The sequence below is a fragment of the Pithys albifrons genome, chromosome 9, assembly GCF_047495875.1.
Source record: "Pithys albifrons albifrons isolate INPA30051 chromosome 9, PitAlb_v1, whole genome shotgun sequence".
NCBI lineage: Eukaryota > Metazoa > Chordata > Aves > Passeriformes > Thamnophilidae > Pithys > Pithys albifrons.
The window spans coordinates 17,782,789-17,799,341 of record NC_092466.1 but is presented as its reverse complement, the minus strand read 5'-3'; the positions used below and the strand labels follow the sequence as shown (position 1 = coordinate 17,799,341).

Below are 16,553 nucleotides of genomic sequence, written 5' to 3'. Positions count from 1 at the left end.
CCAGGACGCGCTGCGGGCGCCGCGCTGTGCGGTGAGCGGTGCCGAGGGTGAGCGCGGCCCGTTCCGCCGCGGCCACGGCGTTAATTACGGCGCTTATTAATTGGGGCGGTCCTCCACCGCCAGGGGGCGCTGTGGTCGGGCCGGGCCGCGCGCTTCCGCCGGGCCGCACGCGCCGCCGCCGCCGCTGCCATGAAGCCGGTAGGGAATGGGAGCGGAGCGGGGCGGGAGCGGAGGCCGCGGGACTCTCACGGGGCTGGGCGGCACAGGGAGCCGTGCCCGGGCCTGGCCGCTGCCACCGCGGCCCCGGCAGAGCAGTGCAGGGGGTACCGGTGGCGGGTTCTGGCATGGCGGGTCGCGGCAAAGCGCAGGCTCTTCCCCCGTCCGTGGGGGCTGATCGTGGCGGCACCGAGGGCCGGGAGGATCTCGGGGCGGCTGTCCCGGGCCCGGAGGAGCGGGGCCGCCGGCTGCGGGAGGGTCCAAGCGGCCCCCAGGCCGCGGCACGGCCCGTGCTGGCACTGCCGCCTCGCCCTCTGCGCTGTGCCCTCCGCCAGACCTGGAAAGGGAATTCAGAGGGGAACCGACAGAAACGGCGCATTCGAGGAGCTCTTCACTGAGCCAGCCACTTGGCCCTTTTCTAAAGGGACGCAGCTCCCCCAGCGAAGGCTGCAGTGTCCTCTTGGCTGCGCAGCCTCCGCCTCCCCATGCCGTCAGTGTGCAATCCCCGCTGACCCCGCCTGCCCCCCGGGCACCCGGGCTTGGCTGTGCCGGCTCAGGACGCCCGGGTGGCCCCTGCGCCTCCGGCTCTCCCGCAGCCCTGGTTCGCACCACCGCCGTGTCTCCCCGAGCTTTGGCAACTGTGACACGGCCACGCATCCTGCTCCTCTGAGCCTTGCCAGCTCCGCGCCGCAGCTGGTCAGGGACAGTTTCGGGCTGGGGAAAGCCAGAGCTCAGCGTGGGGAATTGTCCTGCAGGAGGACATTTGTCCGAGGCTGTGGCCTTGTACCTTAAGTACCCCAATGTACCTTACCGTGTGTCAGCCTTAAGAGAGAACAGAGTGAGTGCTCTGGAGCAGACAAGGAACTGCACCCTTAACAGCCTGTTTGTCATACTCTGGGTGTCCATGTGATGTCTAAGAGTGACGGACATAAGATTTAAGAAAAAAAGTTGTCAAAGAATGTTTCTGTAAAACATTTGTCTTGGGTCTCTTTCTCAGAAACGCACCACAGTTGTGTAAATTTGAAGCTAACTGATGATACTGTTTGGAAGAAACATATTATTCAGCCCTGAACTTAATGAGATCTCAATAGTGAAGTAAATTTCACAGAGGCTGTGAATACGTCAGTGACTTGTGATTTTCTGTTTGTTTCCTAGAGAAAAAACACAAAACGAGTTCCAAGCTTTCGCAAATTACTGAGAACTAGTCAAATAAAACTTGACAACAAATTAAAGAATAAACAGTACAAGCAGAAAAGTGCTGCTAAGAAGTATCGAAAAGAACAAAAGAAGCTAAGGGAGGCTGTCAGAGATGCTATTTCTAGAAAGCCTTTTCCATTGGAAGAATGCAAGAAAAAACAAGTTGGTAAGTGGTTGCTCTGAGTTATTTTAGTAAGCTGGAAGGTGTGAGGGTTACTAAATATCCTGCTTCATGCTGTAAAATTCAAGAAAAACAACACTTTTCTGTCTACAAATAATTGCTGTTCTGGTTGAAAGAAGGAGAGACTTGGGAAAAATGTAAAATGTAGCCATTCTGGCATCAAGATCTGACAGCTGGAGAGAGCAGAAATGTGTTTACAGTGATTGTTATTGGATGTCATTGTAAAGGGGGGCAGTTTCTGGGATAATGTGAAACACATGCATAAAGGTCAGTGAGCTCCAGGTTGAAATAAGGCTTAAAACGGTCTCACAAGTATAGGCAGGGTTAGATTTTCAAGTTTGAATATATGTACAGGATCTTAATCTGTAAACTTCATCATCTAAAACAGCTGGAAAACGCGAAGAAGAGGAAGAAGATGCTCTTCCACTGGACATGATGGATGAAGATGACTTAAAATTAATAGAAGATTTGGCCCAAAAGGCATCCTTTTTAACCAGAGACCTTTCTTCTAAGTGAGTGTTCTTGTGGTGTCTACTTTTTGTACTAATTCAGCCTTTTGTGATTAATATGTAATGCAATACATACATCAGGAGGTCCTTTTCAGTCTAGTGCTTCTTTGCAGTTCCAGTTTAGTGTTTCCTTAGTCTGTCAGTACATTCAGTATTAATGTATTGATGTGTATCAGTACATTCACCTGCTCTGCCTGACCTTCAGGATACTGTTTTTGCAGTGTTTCTTGCTGTGAGATGAGTGGCATTCCTCAACCTGAAAGAAATGCTTTAATCTGCTGTCACTTTTTTTTTTTTCTGTAGAGAGTACTCAGGACATTCCCTGGACTTTGGGCCTTTATACATATTGCATTGCAAATTGCTGGGAAAAAAAAGGGTTCTGGAACCCATGTCTGTAAACACATGCAACACCAAAACATTAGTACAAAAGATTTGTTACCAGTTTTCTTGAGCAAAGTGTTGGGTAGAGTTCACAGTGTAGAAGGACAGTGCTCCTAGTTGTAGACTTGTAAGTCTTTACAAATACACTTCTATAGAATCATCTGGTTACATGATTTTTTGAAAATCTTAACTTGGCTTTTTTGATGAATGTGAAAAAATTGTATGCCTTGCTGCTGTTGTAGCATGGTTTTATTCTGTTCATGCTGATTAATATCAGTATCCATTGCTAATCATCACTAACAGTACTGATTAACATCCGTAATCAATTACTAATTAGTAACGTAGTCTAGTTTTGAAGGAAAGTAGTAAATGGCTTTTAATTTCCAAAGTTGCAGTTGGGCTGTACTCTACTGCGTGGTTTCTTGTAGCCATGTTGCAAGTCCTTGAATTAAAAGAATTTTATCTTAAACCTTCCCCTCTCCCTTAATTGGGTGTGACGTGAGTTTAAAACCTTGCAAAAGTCAAAATTTATTGTGTGGTTTTATTTAGTGACATTTTGCAAGATGTAGGTCTACATGTCTATGCTTATTATGCCAAAACATTTTTAGAATGGTGGAAAAACAATGGAAGTAGTTGCTCTTTTACCTGTTGTACTGTTATGAGCTTTTAGCTCTTTTCAGAGTGTTCCTTTAAACTGGAGAACTTGTCTTTTCAATCTGCTTTACTCTGGTCAACTATAATCATTTTTAAACACTTGTCAGATACTGTATTGCTTATAAATTAAGTGTTCATGTCAGCAAAGACTAGGTACTGATGTTCCTATTTACTAAAGTGTAGTTTAGGAACATACCTGCAAAAGGGTGGTACACCACACTGCATTATTTCTGTTGTCCTTGGAGAGTGGGATGTGACATGGGCCTTCCCAGTCAGCAGAGTAGAAAAGTGATAGTGGTGGTAAAAGTAAACATGGAGCAGGGTAAATAAAATGTTCATTGACCCACTATTATCGCATCCTGGTTTGGAGTCACAAGGCACAGTAAGGGAGAGAGACTGTGGGACATTTTAAGGAAGACTCTGGACTGTTTGTCCAGTGAGAGAATCCTAGTCCTACTTGCCTGCCAGTGGAGTCCTTCATGGCAGGACTGCTTGGGGTTAAGTTGTTAATGAGCCTGAGCTCTGCCAGGGCAGCCCCTCATGCTGTGGGGAAGCACAGGGGAGGAGGAGGGACAAGTAAAACAGTGCCCTGGCCTAGGTGAGAGGTGGGCTCTTAACCCAGCTAGTACACTGTCATACATGGTTCTTGTCTAATTAATTTAGTTTGCTTTGGGTTTTTCAGTGAACCTGTTCATGTCAAAAAACGAAAACATGAAAGTGTGATTGAGAAATATGAGAAGGTGCCAAGACGCATGCAGACAGAGCCAGAAAAGGAACTCATCCATCTGCTCCCCATCAAAGACAAGAGTGGCATTATTCCTCAAGCTGTGGAAAAGCCAGGTAAGACACAGTAGCCAAAAAGTACATAGTTTATTCTTTTAAAATTTCACAGTACTTATTACATGCTTGACACTGGACACCTTGTTTTTGCAGTTCTCAATGTTGCACATGATGAAGAAGAGGATACAGGAGAAATGGAGGAAGGAGAGGGTAATAAAATATTATGTTTGCTTTATATTGGGGTTTTTGTGGCTTTTTTTCAAATCACTGACATACCTAATGAGTACTGGGCTATTCCCTAAGGAAGTTTGTAACTGAAGTGTATTTTGTTCAGATTTTTTGAACATGTTCGTTACCATTTTGCCTCCAAAGCATAACAGTTATTCAAAACTTGCCTTTTTACCTGTTAGAATCTCAGGACTGAGGAACAGCTGGTTTCAGAATCTCTTTCTTTAAAATTATTTTGACTTTTCACCTGGAACTGATGTTTGCATGAAGTAACTTTTATCAGTTATGTCATCTTTGCTAGTAAGAAGGAAAATACTGGTCTTCTGTAAAGGATATATACTGTGGTTCTATTTTAATTACTCTGAGATCATTTTGAAATGCAGTTCAGGACACTGTGTAGACTTGTGTAGGCTTTTGAGTGTCTGCCTTTGAAATTTTTTACCTAGAACTTGGGAATACGAGGAAGTGGAGAGTTTGATTTGCAGTTGGCTTTCCAGTTGGGAGTCATTTTCAAATAACAGTTGGGGTTATAACTTTGCTGCTTCTGGGTCATTATTGTCTAACTATAATCTAAAGTTGAGGAAGGATATAACAAAATAATAGTCAGAAAACACAAACAAAACAATTGTATTTTTACAAGGAAAAGTGAATGGTGAATAATTCACTGCAAATTACAGAGCACTGCAGTTTCTTGGCACAGTTGAGGTAATATGTTGAGTTTCTGTGTTCCTTCCCACTGTACTTTATGAACACCATGGGCAGATTCAGAAACACATAGTCCACTTCAGTTTGCAAGCAAAAGATTTTGAAGTGGAGCAAAAATTAGTCTCTGGGTTAATGTAAGCTCTAGCAAAGTCATTCTTAAAGCTTCTTTGACTGTGGAACTTCATGTGTTACTAATATATGGTTAATGTGGCACCCATCTGAAATGCAGTATCTAGAACTGTAGTTTGCAACAAATTCCCCACTGACCCTCTTTTCTAACTCTCACACCTTGTGCCAGAATTTAATGAGGAACCGCTGCCTGTTCTCACTCCTGAGGAAATGGCTGCTCAAAGGAGACAAAAGCTGCAGGAGAGGAAGATGCACATCGCTGCCTTGGCGTCTGCCATTCTCTCTGAGCCAGACAACAATGTATGTAGCATTGACTTAATGTGCATGAACGTGTGTCTGTGTTGTGCAGTAACTCAGGCAATAAGGATCTGAAGTGACCAAACAGCAGCAAAAGCACAAGAATACATGGGTAGAACAAGGAAAAGATCAATGTTGTATCACTTCTCAGGGACTGTCAAACTGTGAAACTGCTGCCATAGGATTTGGATCAGGTGCAGATCTAGGTGACTGTGTTTGCTCTGTTCAGGAGTAATTTGTTCCTCTGAGTACTTGTGGTTTTAGGAATAATACTGTCTGTGGTATTTTCTGTCCAAACTACCTTGTTCTTTAAGCATTACCCTGATGTACGCTCTGATTTCAGGGTTGTATCTGGTAGCTCTCAATGCTTCAGGTTATGCTAATTTTCTATAATTCTGTGCCCATTTTTAATATCAGGACAGTTTGAATATTCCCGAGATTAAAATTTTGTTGGGATATGTAGCATTTCTTGGGTCTTTATGCAGTGCTCAGTAGAGTCTGAGTAAATGCTGAGTTAATGGACATTGTGCTTGTCCCTTGGTTTGTAGATGATCTTCAGCTGACTTTGTTTGCCTGTTTTCTTTGACCAGATTAAAAAGTTGAAGGAGCTGCGTGCCATGCTGATGGAACAGGATCCCAATGTGGCTGTGATTGTTCGGAAGCTGGTCATGGTTTCTTTGATGGAGATATTCAAAGACATTGCACCTTCTTACAAAATTCGGCCTCTGACTGAAGCAGAAAAGACTACCAAGGTGAAATATCACATTTATTTATAGGGTATTGTGAGTAGTTCAGAATTTTTCCAGTTATGTCAAATACTAATACTGATTTTTTTAAATGTGAATTTATAGTTTTGAGCAAGGGGTGACAAATACACAAATACTTGTGGAAACTCTGAAGCTATGACACTTTCAGGTTTAGGTCTTTGTTTTGAACCTTTAATTCTTACATACTTCCTGCAAGAAGTAGGTGACATGCTGGTGGTGATGGAGGGGAAAAGTAGTATATGAAAGTAGCACCAAACCTGGGTGACTTTCCTCATAAACCTTGGAATAAGGTCCCTTACTGAAGAGAATTAGAAAGAAAGCAAATTTGCATAGATTTCTTTGAAATGTGTTCAACAATTTGCTAAACAAATGCAAAGTAAGTTGTTTTCTGGAGCTTATTTTTAATCAGTTCTTTAGAAGGTTTCTCGAGTGTAGGTTTAGTGCAGTTTAAGAGTCATGGCTTTAAAATAACATAATGTTACTTCAATCTCCATAAATGAAATAGACCATCTGAGCACATGTGTAGAAAAATGCAGAAATATTTTATTTTTAATACATTTCTAGGAATGTCTGTTTAGAAGAAAAAACTACTTAGGTATCTGATACTTGTTTTAAAACTTTTTTTTCCCCACCATTGGCTAATTTCAGTATTTAGCACTCCAAATAAAAATTCATTTCTGTTGTATTTCCAGGTTAAAAAAGAAACTCAGAAACTGAGAGAATTTGAAGAAGGCCTGGTGAGCCAGTATAAGTTTTACTTAGAAAATCTGGAACAAACAATTAAAGGTACAGTCAGCACCTCCCATTTTTTGTAATAAAGGCAAAATTGCAGCATCAATTTCCCTCTGAATGCTACCTGCTGTCTTTGAGATAGTACTTGCATGAAGTACGCAGCAGAATACCTGCAGTCACTAAAATTTAAATATTTATTTATAAGCTCTCCATCATTCTGAACAGTAATCACTAAAAAAATTAATATTTTGTGCAGATTGGAAGCAAAGGAAGTTGAAGAAAAGCAATGTCATCTCATTAAAGGCTTACAAAGGTTTAGCAGAGGTAGCAGTGAGGTGTCTGTGCGAGCTGCTTGTGGCCCTATCCCACTTCAACTTCCACAATAACATTATTGTTCTCATTGTTCCGCTCATGAATGATCCATCGAAAATGGTAAGTGATTTTCTGAGTAGAGAAAGAGTTTTTGTTTTGTATGAAAATAATCTGTTTCTGAGCTTTATTCCACAATATTCAGATCTTTTCGCTATTTTACAGGCAGTGTCCACTTTCTAGTTAGTAAATACCATGAGTAGCATCTGGTACTAGCTGTTGTCATGGACTTGGCTTTACAGAACAACTTGTGTGATTTCCTTTTTCAGATTTCTGAACTGTGCTTTGAGGCAGTTAAGAAGCTCTTTAAACAAGACAAGTTGGGCTATGCATCACTTGGTGTAGTTAAGGTCATTTCTGGCCTTGTGAGGGGCAGAAATTATGATGTCAGACCTGAGGTAAGAGTCTTTCTGTTGTACCTCACAATATTCTTCTATCAAAGGTTTAAAAAAAAGCCAAATGTCAAAGTCAGCACAGGTGCTGGTTCCAAACCACAGACAGTTTAGGATTAGACTGAGCCAGAGGGTTGGAAAGAGAGGGATAAGGCAAGGGAAGGAGACTGGGAGGTAGAGATCAGATCCTGATGGGAATGTGGACTAAGTCAGACAGGGAGACTTGAAGTGAGAAGCTGGTGGAGTAATGAATAGAAATGGACAATGCTGGGGAAGGAACTGAGAGCAGAGATTAGAGATACAGGTATGTAGCAACAGGAGGAGAGCAAATAGAAGGACCGTTGACTAGCAAAGCCCACTAGCTGGAATGGAATTCAGGATTTTTTACCCTCTGTTCCTTTGTTGTGGATCACCTTTCATTTTGTTTTACAATAGGTGTTAAAAGTATTTCTTCACTTAAGAATTAAGGAAGTAGAATTACAAAAAGATTCTGAAGACATTGCACCAAAGAAAAAGTTCATGACTTACAAGGAGAAAAGAAAAAATCTTTCCAGAATGCAAAGAAAGGTATGACAAGTGCTTTCTCATGCCCTACTTCTCCAACTTTATGTAGCAATTTGTTCCAGCAATGATTGCACATCTGCTGTTGCCATTGTTAACTCTCAACATCAGTCATCAGTGTTTGCGTTGTACTTGAACATTTATGAGGTTCTACAGGAATTTAATTATCTTCCTATCTTTTTTTTTCCTCTTTCCTGTGTTGATAATGCTTTTGATTGGTTGTTTCTGTTAGGAATATCTAATCTGGTTACCCAGTGGCATCACAGGGTGACTTAAGCAACTCTGGGTATCTTTGCAACCTGCATGTCCAGACTGGTTGGAAACATTTAATCTGTTGTCTTAAAATCAACTGTATATTTTCAGTGGAAGAAAGCAGAAGAGAAACTGGAACGAGAACTCCTGGAAGCAGAGGCATCAGAAAGTAAAGAAAAAAAATTGAAGTTGGTAAGTAATTTAGATTATTTCCCTATTTTTGCAAAGTGGTAGTTCCTAACCATTCTGTAATCAAGGGTATTCCTTCCAAACTGTCAGCATTTTGTATCTCTAGATAATGTTGGCAGCTAACAAACACTTTGCCTGTGCCAGAGGCCTAGGTCTTTGTAAACCAGGCTCTCTCCGTTTACCCAGGAAGGCCATTTTAGCTATTCCCATTTTCTTCTGCACTCTGCCTAGAAAGATACTGAATCCACTGACATATGTCCTCCAGGTGCCCTGCTCCATAGGCCACTCTGGAATGGGTGTCACCAGCCTCTCAGAGTGGCCTTCAGGCAAAGGAGGAGTGTGGCTGGTGTGGACAGTTTAGCCAGGAGAGAGTGAGGGGCCAAAGTCAGAGGCAGGAGAGCAGGACTTGAGCTTTTCAGCATAAGAAGAGTGGAAATGGTAGAGCCAGGACTGGTTTGGAAGGCCTGAGTGCAGGCTTGGACAGACAGAAGCATTTTCAATTGAGTTTAAGTGAAGTAGAAATGTTTGTTTTCCATGATTAAGTATTCATTTTGTTTTCTTAACTTCAGCACACAGAAACCTTGAATATTGTGTTCGTAACTTACTTTAGAATCTTGAAGAAAGCTCAGAAGTCTCCACTTTTGCCGGCTGTGTTAGAAGGTCTTGCAAAGTAAGAACTGTCTCTGCCTTCTTTTGTGTGTGTTGGAAAAGACATAAATTACTAAAGGAGTTTTTGACTTTGAAAGGGATTTATAAACAGTGAGAGAAGATGATCCCTGACAAAGTAGTTGTAATTATTTTATTTTTCCACTGAAATTTCAGCTATTTCCAAACCCTTTTCAGTGTGGTGTGAAATTCCCATTATAGAATCCATGTGGTGCAAACCCAGCAGGTTGTGATGTGATTTCATTATTTTGCCTGATTACTTCCTGAAGGACATGAGCATGTTTCTCAGAGCTATGGGGGAGCCATGACTAGCAGTTGGGGGCTGACTCATTGCTTCATTTAGCTACTTTTGAAGATTTAGCTGCATTTGATTTAGCTGCTTTTAAGGTGTGGATTTGGACAATTTAAAAAACTCTGAATGGAGTTGACAGATAATAAGTTTAAAAATAAAAATCTCTTTGATTCAAGGTTTGCCCATCTCATAAATATTGAATTTTTTGATGATCTGTTGATTGTCCTTCATTCTCTTATTGCATCTGGGGTAAGTTGAGTTTACTTTTATTTCAGTTTTCTTAAATTTACTTTCTTTTGGGTACTTAATCAGTTTTGTATTCATAGGGATTAAGCTATCGTGAGAGTCTTCATTGCATTCTCAGTGCTTTTCACATACTGTCTGGTCAAGGTAAGAGATTTTTAAAAACAAACTTTTGTTCAATGTTGTCTGATAAATCCATGGAGTAAATGTGTTTATTTGGGATTATATTAATAGGTGATGTTCTTAACATTGATCCGATGAAATTTTACACACATCTTTACAAGACACTGTTCAGCCTACATGCAGGTAATTCAGATTCTTGTTTTCAGTGTTTAGATAATGTTTATTCCTTGGTGTCACAGCCTTAATGTAGTGTTAATAAACTACATTTCTTCTAAGATAGCTGAGTTCTGAAAAAAATTACTGTCTGGTTTAACCAGCCTTTTTCTCAAGTTACATATTGAATTACTGAAATACAAATACTTGAAGTATTATTGCAGTACATGATAACAGGTTCTAATCATGTCATTTCATTAGGGAATGCTGAGTATGTGATCTTGGATAAACATTTATCCTGTCCTCAGTTTAAATTTTTTTACTTCCTTGTTTCTTTCAGTGGCAGTTTGAAATTCTGTGGTTTTTATCTAATTCTTTCTCTAACAGAGAAGAAATACCTACTTTTCCCAGTATTAAATTTAAATTATTTTAAAAATTCTGTCTTCTAAAATTTTCTGGTGTATATTTATGATTTTTGTAATTCTGACATTCTAATTTTCAAATCTAAATTTTCCAATAATTTGGAGCAGTTGTATAGTTTAGGAAGATGTGTTTTTTAAATTTGAAACTAACATAATTTTGATCTCATAAATGTATATTCGCTAAGGAGGAAAGGTTAATAAAAATATTCTGCAGTTCTGGATGGGTAAAAGACTAAATCTCTGCACTGTTTAATAATTTATAGAAGATGATACAATGAATACACTTAGAATTAAAACACTAGCTGTGTCTAATGTTTAGATATTTTTGGTGGAGCAAGTATTTTCTTAGAAAGGAGCACAGAAACAATGATACATTTTTTTTGTTCAAAGCTGGAGTATTTTTACCAAAAAAGTGTGGATGCCTGTCTGTATCCCATAAAAGCTGTGCTTGAACCTCTTGGCTTTCGTGCTATTCTCAGTTCCCAGTGTCCAGTCCATAGCAGAGTATTCAGCTGTGTGTTCCACGAAATGGTGATTGACTCTTTGTCTGAAATTCTGCTTTTGAGGCGGTACCAACGAGGATATAGGGATTGTGCTCCAGTGCCTGGATGTCATGTTTGCCAAGCGGAGAAAGCAAGTTTCCCAGCAACGAGCTCTTGCTTTCCTAAAGCGACTTTCCACACTTGCTCTTCATGTACTTCCAAATTCCAGTGTTGGGATATTGGCAACAAACAGGATATTCATGCAAGTAAGTTTTACTTGTGGAGATTTTTAGCTTGATGACTAAAGGTTATTGAATTTCTTTACAAATTGATTTTATGCAAAATATTTTAAAGCCTTTTAATCAAGAGTGATGAAAACAGGGTATCCTTAAATGCTAACATGGAATGAATCCTGAAACTGACTTAACTGTTACAATTGGATGTGTGATAGAAGCAACTCAGTTGGGGTTTTTTGTGTTGTAGATGTTCCCAAAGATGGACCTCTTACTAGACAATGAATCTCAAGGCAGTGGAGTTTATCTCCCAGAACTAGATGAACCAGAGCATTGCAATGCTCAGAACACAGCTCTGTGGGAGCTGCATTTACTGCAGGTTAGTAACAGTGAATTGGGAAGTAAAAGTCAGCAGTAAATAAATAAATGTTTATGTGCTTTAGTCAAATAGAGAACAGAGGTCTTCAGGCTTATCAGTCAAATCTGTCCCACAAGAGCCTATTCCATACAAAGAGAGAGAGCAACACAGTGATATGGAAAGAATGGGCTCAAGAGGGGATGTTACATGTCCCCTAAGATAATATCACACTGGATCTTACTGCAGGTTGTGTAATAAGATTCCTTTGGAGGCTTTTTCAATTTATCAAGTTCCCTTGAAGTCCAGCCCTTGTCCAGGGAGGAACAGACATGTTGATCTGTCATTCCAGTAGAGTTTGGAGTTTGGGGCTTGGGGAGGTCTTCCTTGGCCCTTTCTTCCTGTTTTCTGGGAGTGGACATTAAAATAACTGTTGAGAGTCATCTTCACAGCATGACATATGAGTGAGTAAATGTATGACTGAGTGTTCTCATTCACCCACAAACAGCGATTTTGCTGTGCTTTTGCTATCTGAAACAATAAAAAGATGTTCCATCTTATAGCAATAAATGTGAGAATCCACAGATAAATAAATAATCCCTCATCCTTCAGTCAACTACCTTCTTTCTTCCTTTCTTTAAGAGACATTACCATCCAACGGTGCAGAAATTTGCAGCTCACCTTATTGCTGGAGCTCCAACTGAAGGCTCAGGAGCTCTTTCACTTGATTTCAGCCAAAGGTGAGTTATCAAAGAGTTAGGTTTTTTTTAAAATAGTGGCTTGAAAGGAAGCTGTTGCTTATGCTTTATTAAAGGAATTCCTAAAAATAACTATCCATAAAATTAAAAGATTCTGATCTTCAGACTCTTTGTTCTTCTGCCAGTACAGAATGTTGGCTGCCCTTTTTTTTCCTTTTGATACTTGTTGCCAGGCTGTGACAAGGGTAAAAATCTCAAAGTGCAGTGTGTTTTCTTCCCACGGGAGCAAAATATCTGCATTTCCTCAGCAGCAGCCCTGATCTGAATATGGATCAGGATCACTGAACTGTGGCTGTCCTTCATAAGCTGGAAACCAGGTTGCAGTGTAAGGTCCATAGTATGTTCAAACACGAGAGCAGCCATGTTCAGACTGCGGATCTAATTTAGCATGCTGTCTTCAGCAGTGGCTGAATGCTGGTGCCTTGTGAGAAGTGAAACAGGGTGTACATATAAGACATACTCTGAGATGAGCTCAGTTGGTTAGAGCACGGTGGTGTTGGTAACACCAACGTTGTGGGTTCAACCCCTGTATGGGCCGTTCACTTAGGAGTTGTACTCTGATCCTTGTGGGTCCCTTCCAGCTCAGAATATTCTGTGATGCTGTGACATGCTCTGAGCAGTATCCTGGCCTCTGGTTTCAGCCTGGTGGATCTCCTGAAGCTGATACCCTTTTCTCTTAGTACCTCTCTCTTCATGGAGTTCTTTTCAAAACTGTTCAGTGTCCTTTGAACAAAAGCACACATTTTGCAAATGCAGCATTGTTTGATAAAGTTCCATGAGTCCACAGCTCCTTAGGTTAAGACCTGCTGTCTTCTGTTTTGAACCTGGTGCCAGTGTGCTTCATTTAACAGCCCCTGGTTCTTGCTCTGAGAGATGAAGTGAACAGTCTGCTCTAATAGACTCTTTCCATGCCTCACAGGACTTGATAGGCCCTCTCTCATATTGTCCCTCCATCTACCGTCTCTTCTGGCTCAAGGAATCCAGCTGAGACAGGAACTGTTCCATACTTCTCATCTTTGTAGCATGTTCCTGAACTTGTACCAATTTAAGCATTTCAAGATGAGGAAATTGGAGACTCAGCTGCAATATTTGAGATGTCATGATGTGTGGGTTTTATACACTGATGTAACTGATTTTTGTTATGTTCTGTGTTTCAACTCCAAACAGCATTAAGGTCACAATCCCATAAAAGTATCTGCCATAAGATTTTTTTTCCTTAAATTATAATTGTCAACTCAGAGCCTATTGTATTTATGTAAAGCCGAGACTGATTTCTTTTTCCAACACTAAATTTCATTTGCCATTTTACTGATCATCTCAGTCTATCTGAAGTTCTTCAAGGTAGCTCATTTTCACTACCACAAATAACCTGGTACTCTCGTGCTTATCTCTGAGCATGTTGGAAAGCACAGGTCCTGGAACACGCCTTGTGGAAATCCATAGTTTCCTCCTGTCATTGCAAAAACTGACCTTAGATTCCTGTCTTTTAACCAGTTCTTTTCTCATGTGATGGTCTTTCCTGTTCTCCCATGGATGCTTAGTTTTCATAAAACTCTTTGGTATGGAACTGTTGGAAATTTTAGCAGATTGTGTCAGCTAGATAATGTTTATCCACCTTTTTTTTCTCCCTGTTGCAAATATGTACAGATCAAGCAGTGACAGCTTGGAGTTCTGGCAAGCCAACAAAACAGTTTTCTTGTCTCCCCCAACTGAGTATTTTAGACACATTTTACTTACTTTGATTTGCATTGTGTCCCAGCTGTTGGCTTCTGATCTTTTCCAGGTGATGCTCATTACTCTGAGAAGGTCTCTTTAAGTGTGTTGGAGGGGGATAGTGGTGTGTGTGAGAAGCTGCTCTTGTATTGTTGATGTATCAGTTGAAGATGTTTCCACTAATGCCATTTTTCTTTCACTGTGGATTTTGCTGTAGGTCTGCTACAGAACTTTTTGAGGCATACTGTATGAAAGAAATGACCTTTAATCCTCCTGTTGCATCAGTAACACCCAGAAGAAAGGTACCATCTTGTCTCTGTGTCTTTTTTTAACCATGTGATGTACCACATAATGTATATATGCTGGCTCACTGTGCCCAGGCATTGGCACACTCAGTTTGGCTTTCTGGTTTCTGTACTTTGTGTGTCAAGTATTTTTTTAACTGGCATAAGATAGGACTGACTGTAAAGAAGGAGAAACAGCTGTATGAATAGTTCTATCTCCCACAGCATTAGTTAATATAGCAAGATGAATATGGTAGCTGTTATTTTTGCACTTTGCAGTGGTTCAGTGCAGATTTCTTGGCCCTTTTCTGTAATGATGAACTAATGTTTGTTCAGAAAGCAATAATAAAAATTCAGCTCTTTCCCCAGTGTGTGTAGTTGGCAGGACAGCTGAGTTTCCAGAGCCTTTCATTCAGTATGTAGAAGGATACTGATCCCTGTTAGTGTCACTATAGCTTTAAAGTGTAAATTTGAGGGGAACAAAGAGTTAATGTATTAAGATGAGAAATGGGGGAACAGTTTTTCTGTCCTCAGCACTGTTCCAGGTGCAGCCTCCCTTAAATGTCCAGGGAGGAGTGTGTCCTTTAAAAAGTGGTAATTTTCTTTCTTCCTAAAGAAAACATTACAACCTTTTAACCTTGTCAACATAATGCGATAATGGTGGTTGAAGCCTTGAGAAGACAATTTCTTTTTTTTTCGTTTTAGAGAAGCATCTTCGGAAAACATGTTTGTACTTACTTATTCTGTTGTGTTACAATGACTTCTTGATGTGTCTGTCCTGCTCAGGAGTTGCATTAGCACCTCTGACAGAGCAAGGCTGGGAACAGCAGATAGGACAGAGATTTGAGTTGTAGTGCTTGAATAAGGAAAAACACAAGCTTTTTAAGGTAGCAGAAACAAGGAAGAGGAAGCAGAAACAAGGAAAACAGAGAGCAGACTGTCCATACTGGGGAAATTACCAAGGGTAATTGCCTGCTCTCTGGATGTTGGGCTCACTTAATGAATTTTCGCAGTATCTGAGGTTTACCCTCTCTGTCCTGCATTATTCTCTGTGTGCTGGGATGCCACTGTCTGTCAGCACCTCCCTGCTGTTGACAGAAGCTTGGAATTGGAGCCCTGTGCACCACTGAAGAGGGGATCTCATTTGTCCTTGAGTGCACAGTGTACTCGGCTGTGTGAGTGCTAAAACTTCAAAAGGGAAGTTTAAATCATATGTGTGATTCCAACTCCTCATGTGAGCACCAGGAAAGAGTGAGGGCTCCAGGCCTGGCTGGAGGCAGAAGGGTCAGGGCGCTCCCTTCTGACTTGCAGCCTCTACTGTGAGCAACATTGCTGTCACTGCCCTTTTACTTAGAGATGCTTGACTTACATATAGAATCATAGAAGAATCATATAAAAGTGCTCTCACCACACAGTGCTTGATTTCTGTGTGTGAGTTGAACAGGAGGCAGTATGTAAGCGCCTCCAGAGATGGAAGCTGTGGCTTTGTGCAGTAGGTCATCTTCCAAAGCCCAGTTCACCACAAAACAACCCCCCCCCCACCAAACCCACGAGCTCATGAAGGACTGACACAGCACACACTTGGAAGCCAAGGCAAACGTACCGGCAGGCTGGGGCGTAAGCTGCCAGTTCCGTGGGTCTAGTCTAGATGGCTGGGGATGTGGGAGTAACAGGACTGCTACTTTAGGCAATGCCATGGAAAACACATACTTGGCTTCATTTAGTAATGCAGCTAATATTTTGTAATTTTCAGGATACGTTCTCACAAATGGATTCATTCGTAGATGGAGAGCTAAACAAGCAGCTTCAACAACACATCAGTGAGACTGTTGTTCACAAAGCTTTGGATTTTGCTAAACACTTAAAGGAGTCATCTTTGTCATGAATGTACCTGCCATTCAGCTTCAGCTGGCTTCTTAATTATGGAGAAAGATTGGCTGACAGAAATTTCCATTGGTCATTAAAGGCTTTTGTTTGAATATAGAAACACACAAAAATGTAACAGCAGCTTTTCACAGTTAAAAAGCCTGTCAACCACCAAGACTGTGTTCACGGGGCTGGGGAACCAGTGAACAGTTGGATCAGTAATTTTAAAAGATACAAAACAAGGTTATTTTAAAATTGTTTGCAACTGTGCATGAATTGTATTTTTGTTAATATATTTTCTAATTTTTTAACAAAATATAGACATATGTGTTTCTAAGAACTCACTGGGCTGTGTTGAGAAGTTAATAAATATTTTGAAAAATATTAACTATTGACTTATTTGATGTCTAAATTACTTAGAGAT

General features: G+C 40.8%; 1 protein-coding gene across 2 annotated transcripts; it reads left to right on the top strand.

Annotated features, from left to right (window-relative positions):
- The first annotated feature begins 146 nt into the window (after positions 1–146).
- On the top strand, positions 147–16,535 carry NOC3L (NOC3 like DNA replication regulator). Of its 2 annotated transcripts, XM_071564384.1 has the most exons (21): positions 147–198; positions 1,372–1,579; positions 1,983–2,106; positions 3,821–3,978; positions 4,072–4,128; positions 5,150–5,280; positions 5,868–6,029; positions 6,737–6,830; positions 7,033–7,208; positions 7,415–7,543; positions 7,973–8,104; positions 8,462–8,542; positions 9,109–9,209; positions 9,674–9,746; positions 9,824–9,887; positions 9,975–10,046; positions 11,005–11,186; positions 11,404–11,532; positions 12,151–12,248; positions 14,197–14,281; positions 16,017–16,535. In XM_071564384.1, the coding sequence occupies exons 1-21, from the start codon at positions 190–192 to the stop codon at positions 16,146–16,148; spliced, it is 2,397 nt and encodes a 798-aa protein (XP_071420485.1). In that variant the 5' UTR covers positions 147–189; the 3' UTR covers positions 16,149–16,535. The 2 variants fall into 2 exon arrangements, with proteins under 2 accessions (XP_071420485.1, XP_071420487.1); XM_071564386.1 differs by lacking the exon at positions 11,404–11,532.
- The last annotated feature ends 18 nt before the right edge of the window (positions 16,536–16,553 follow it).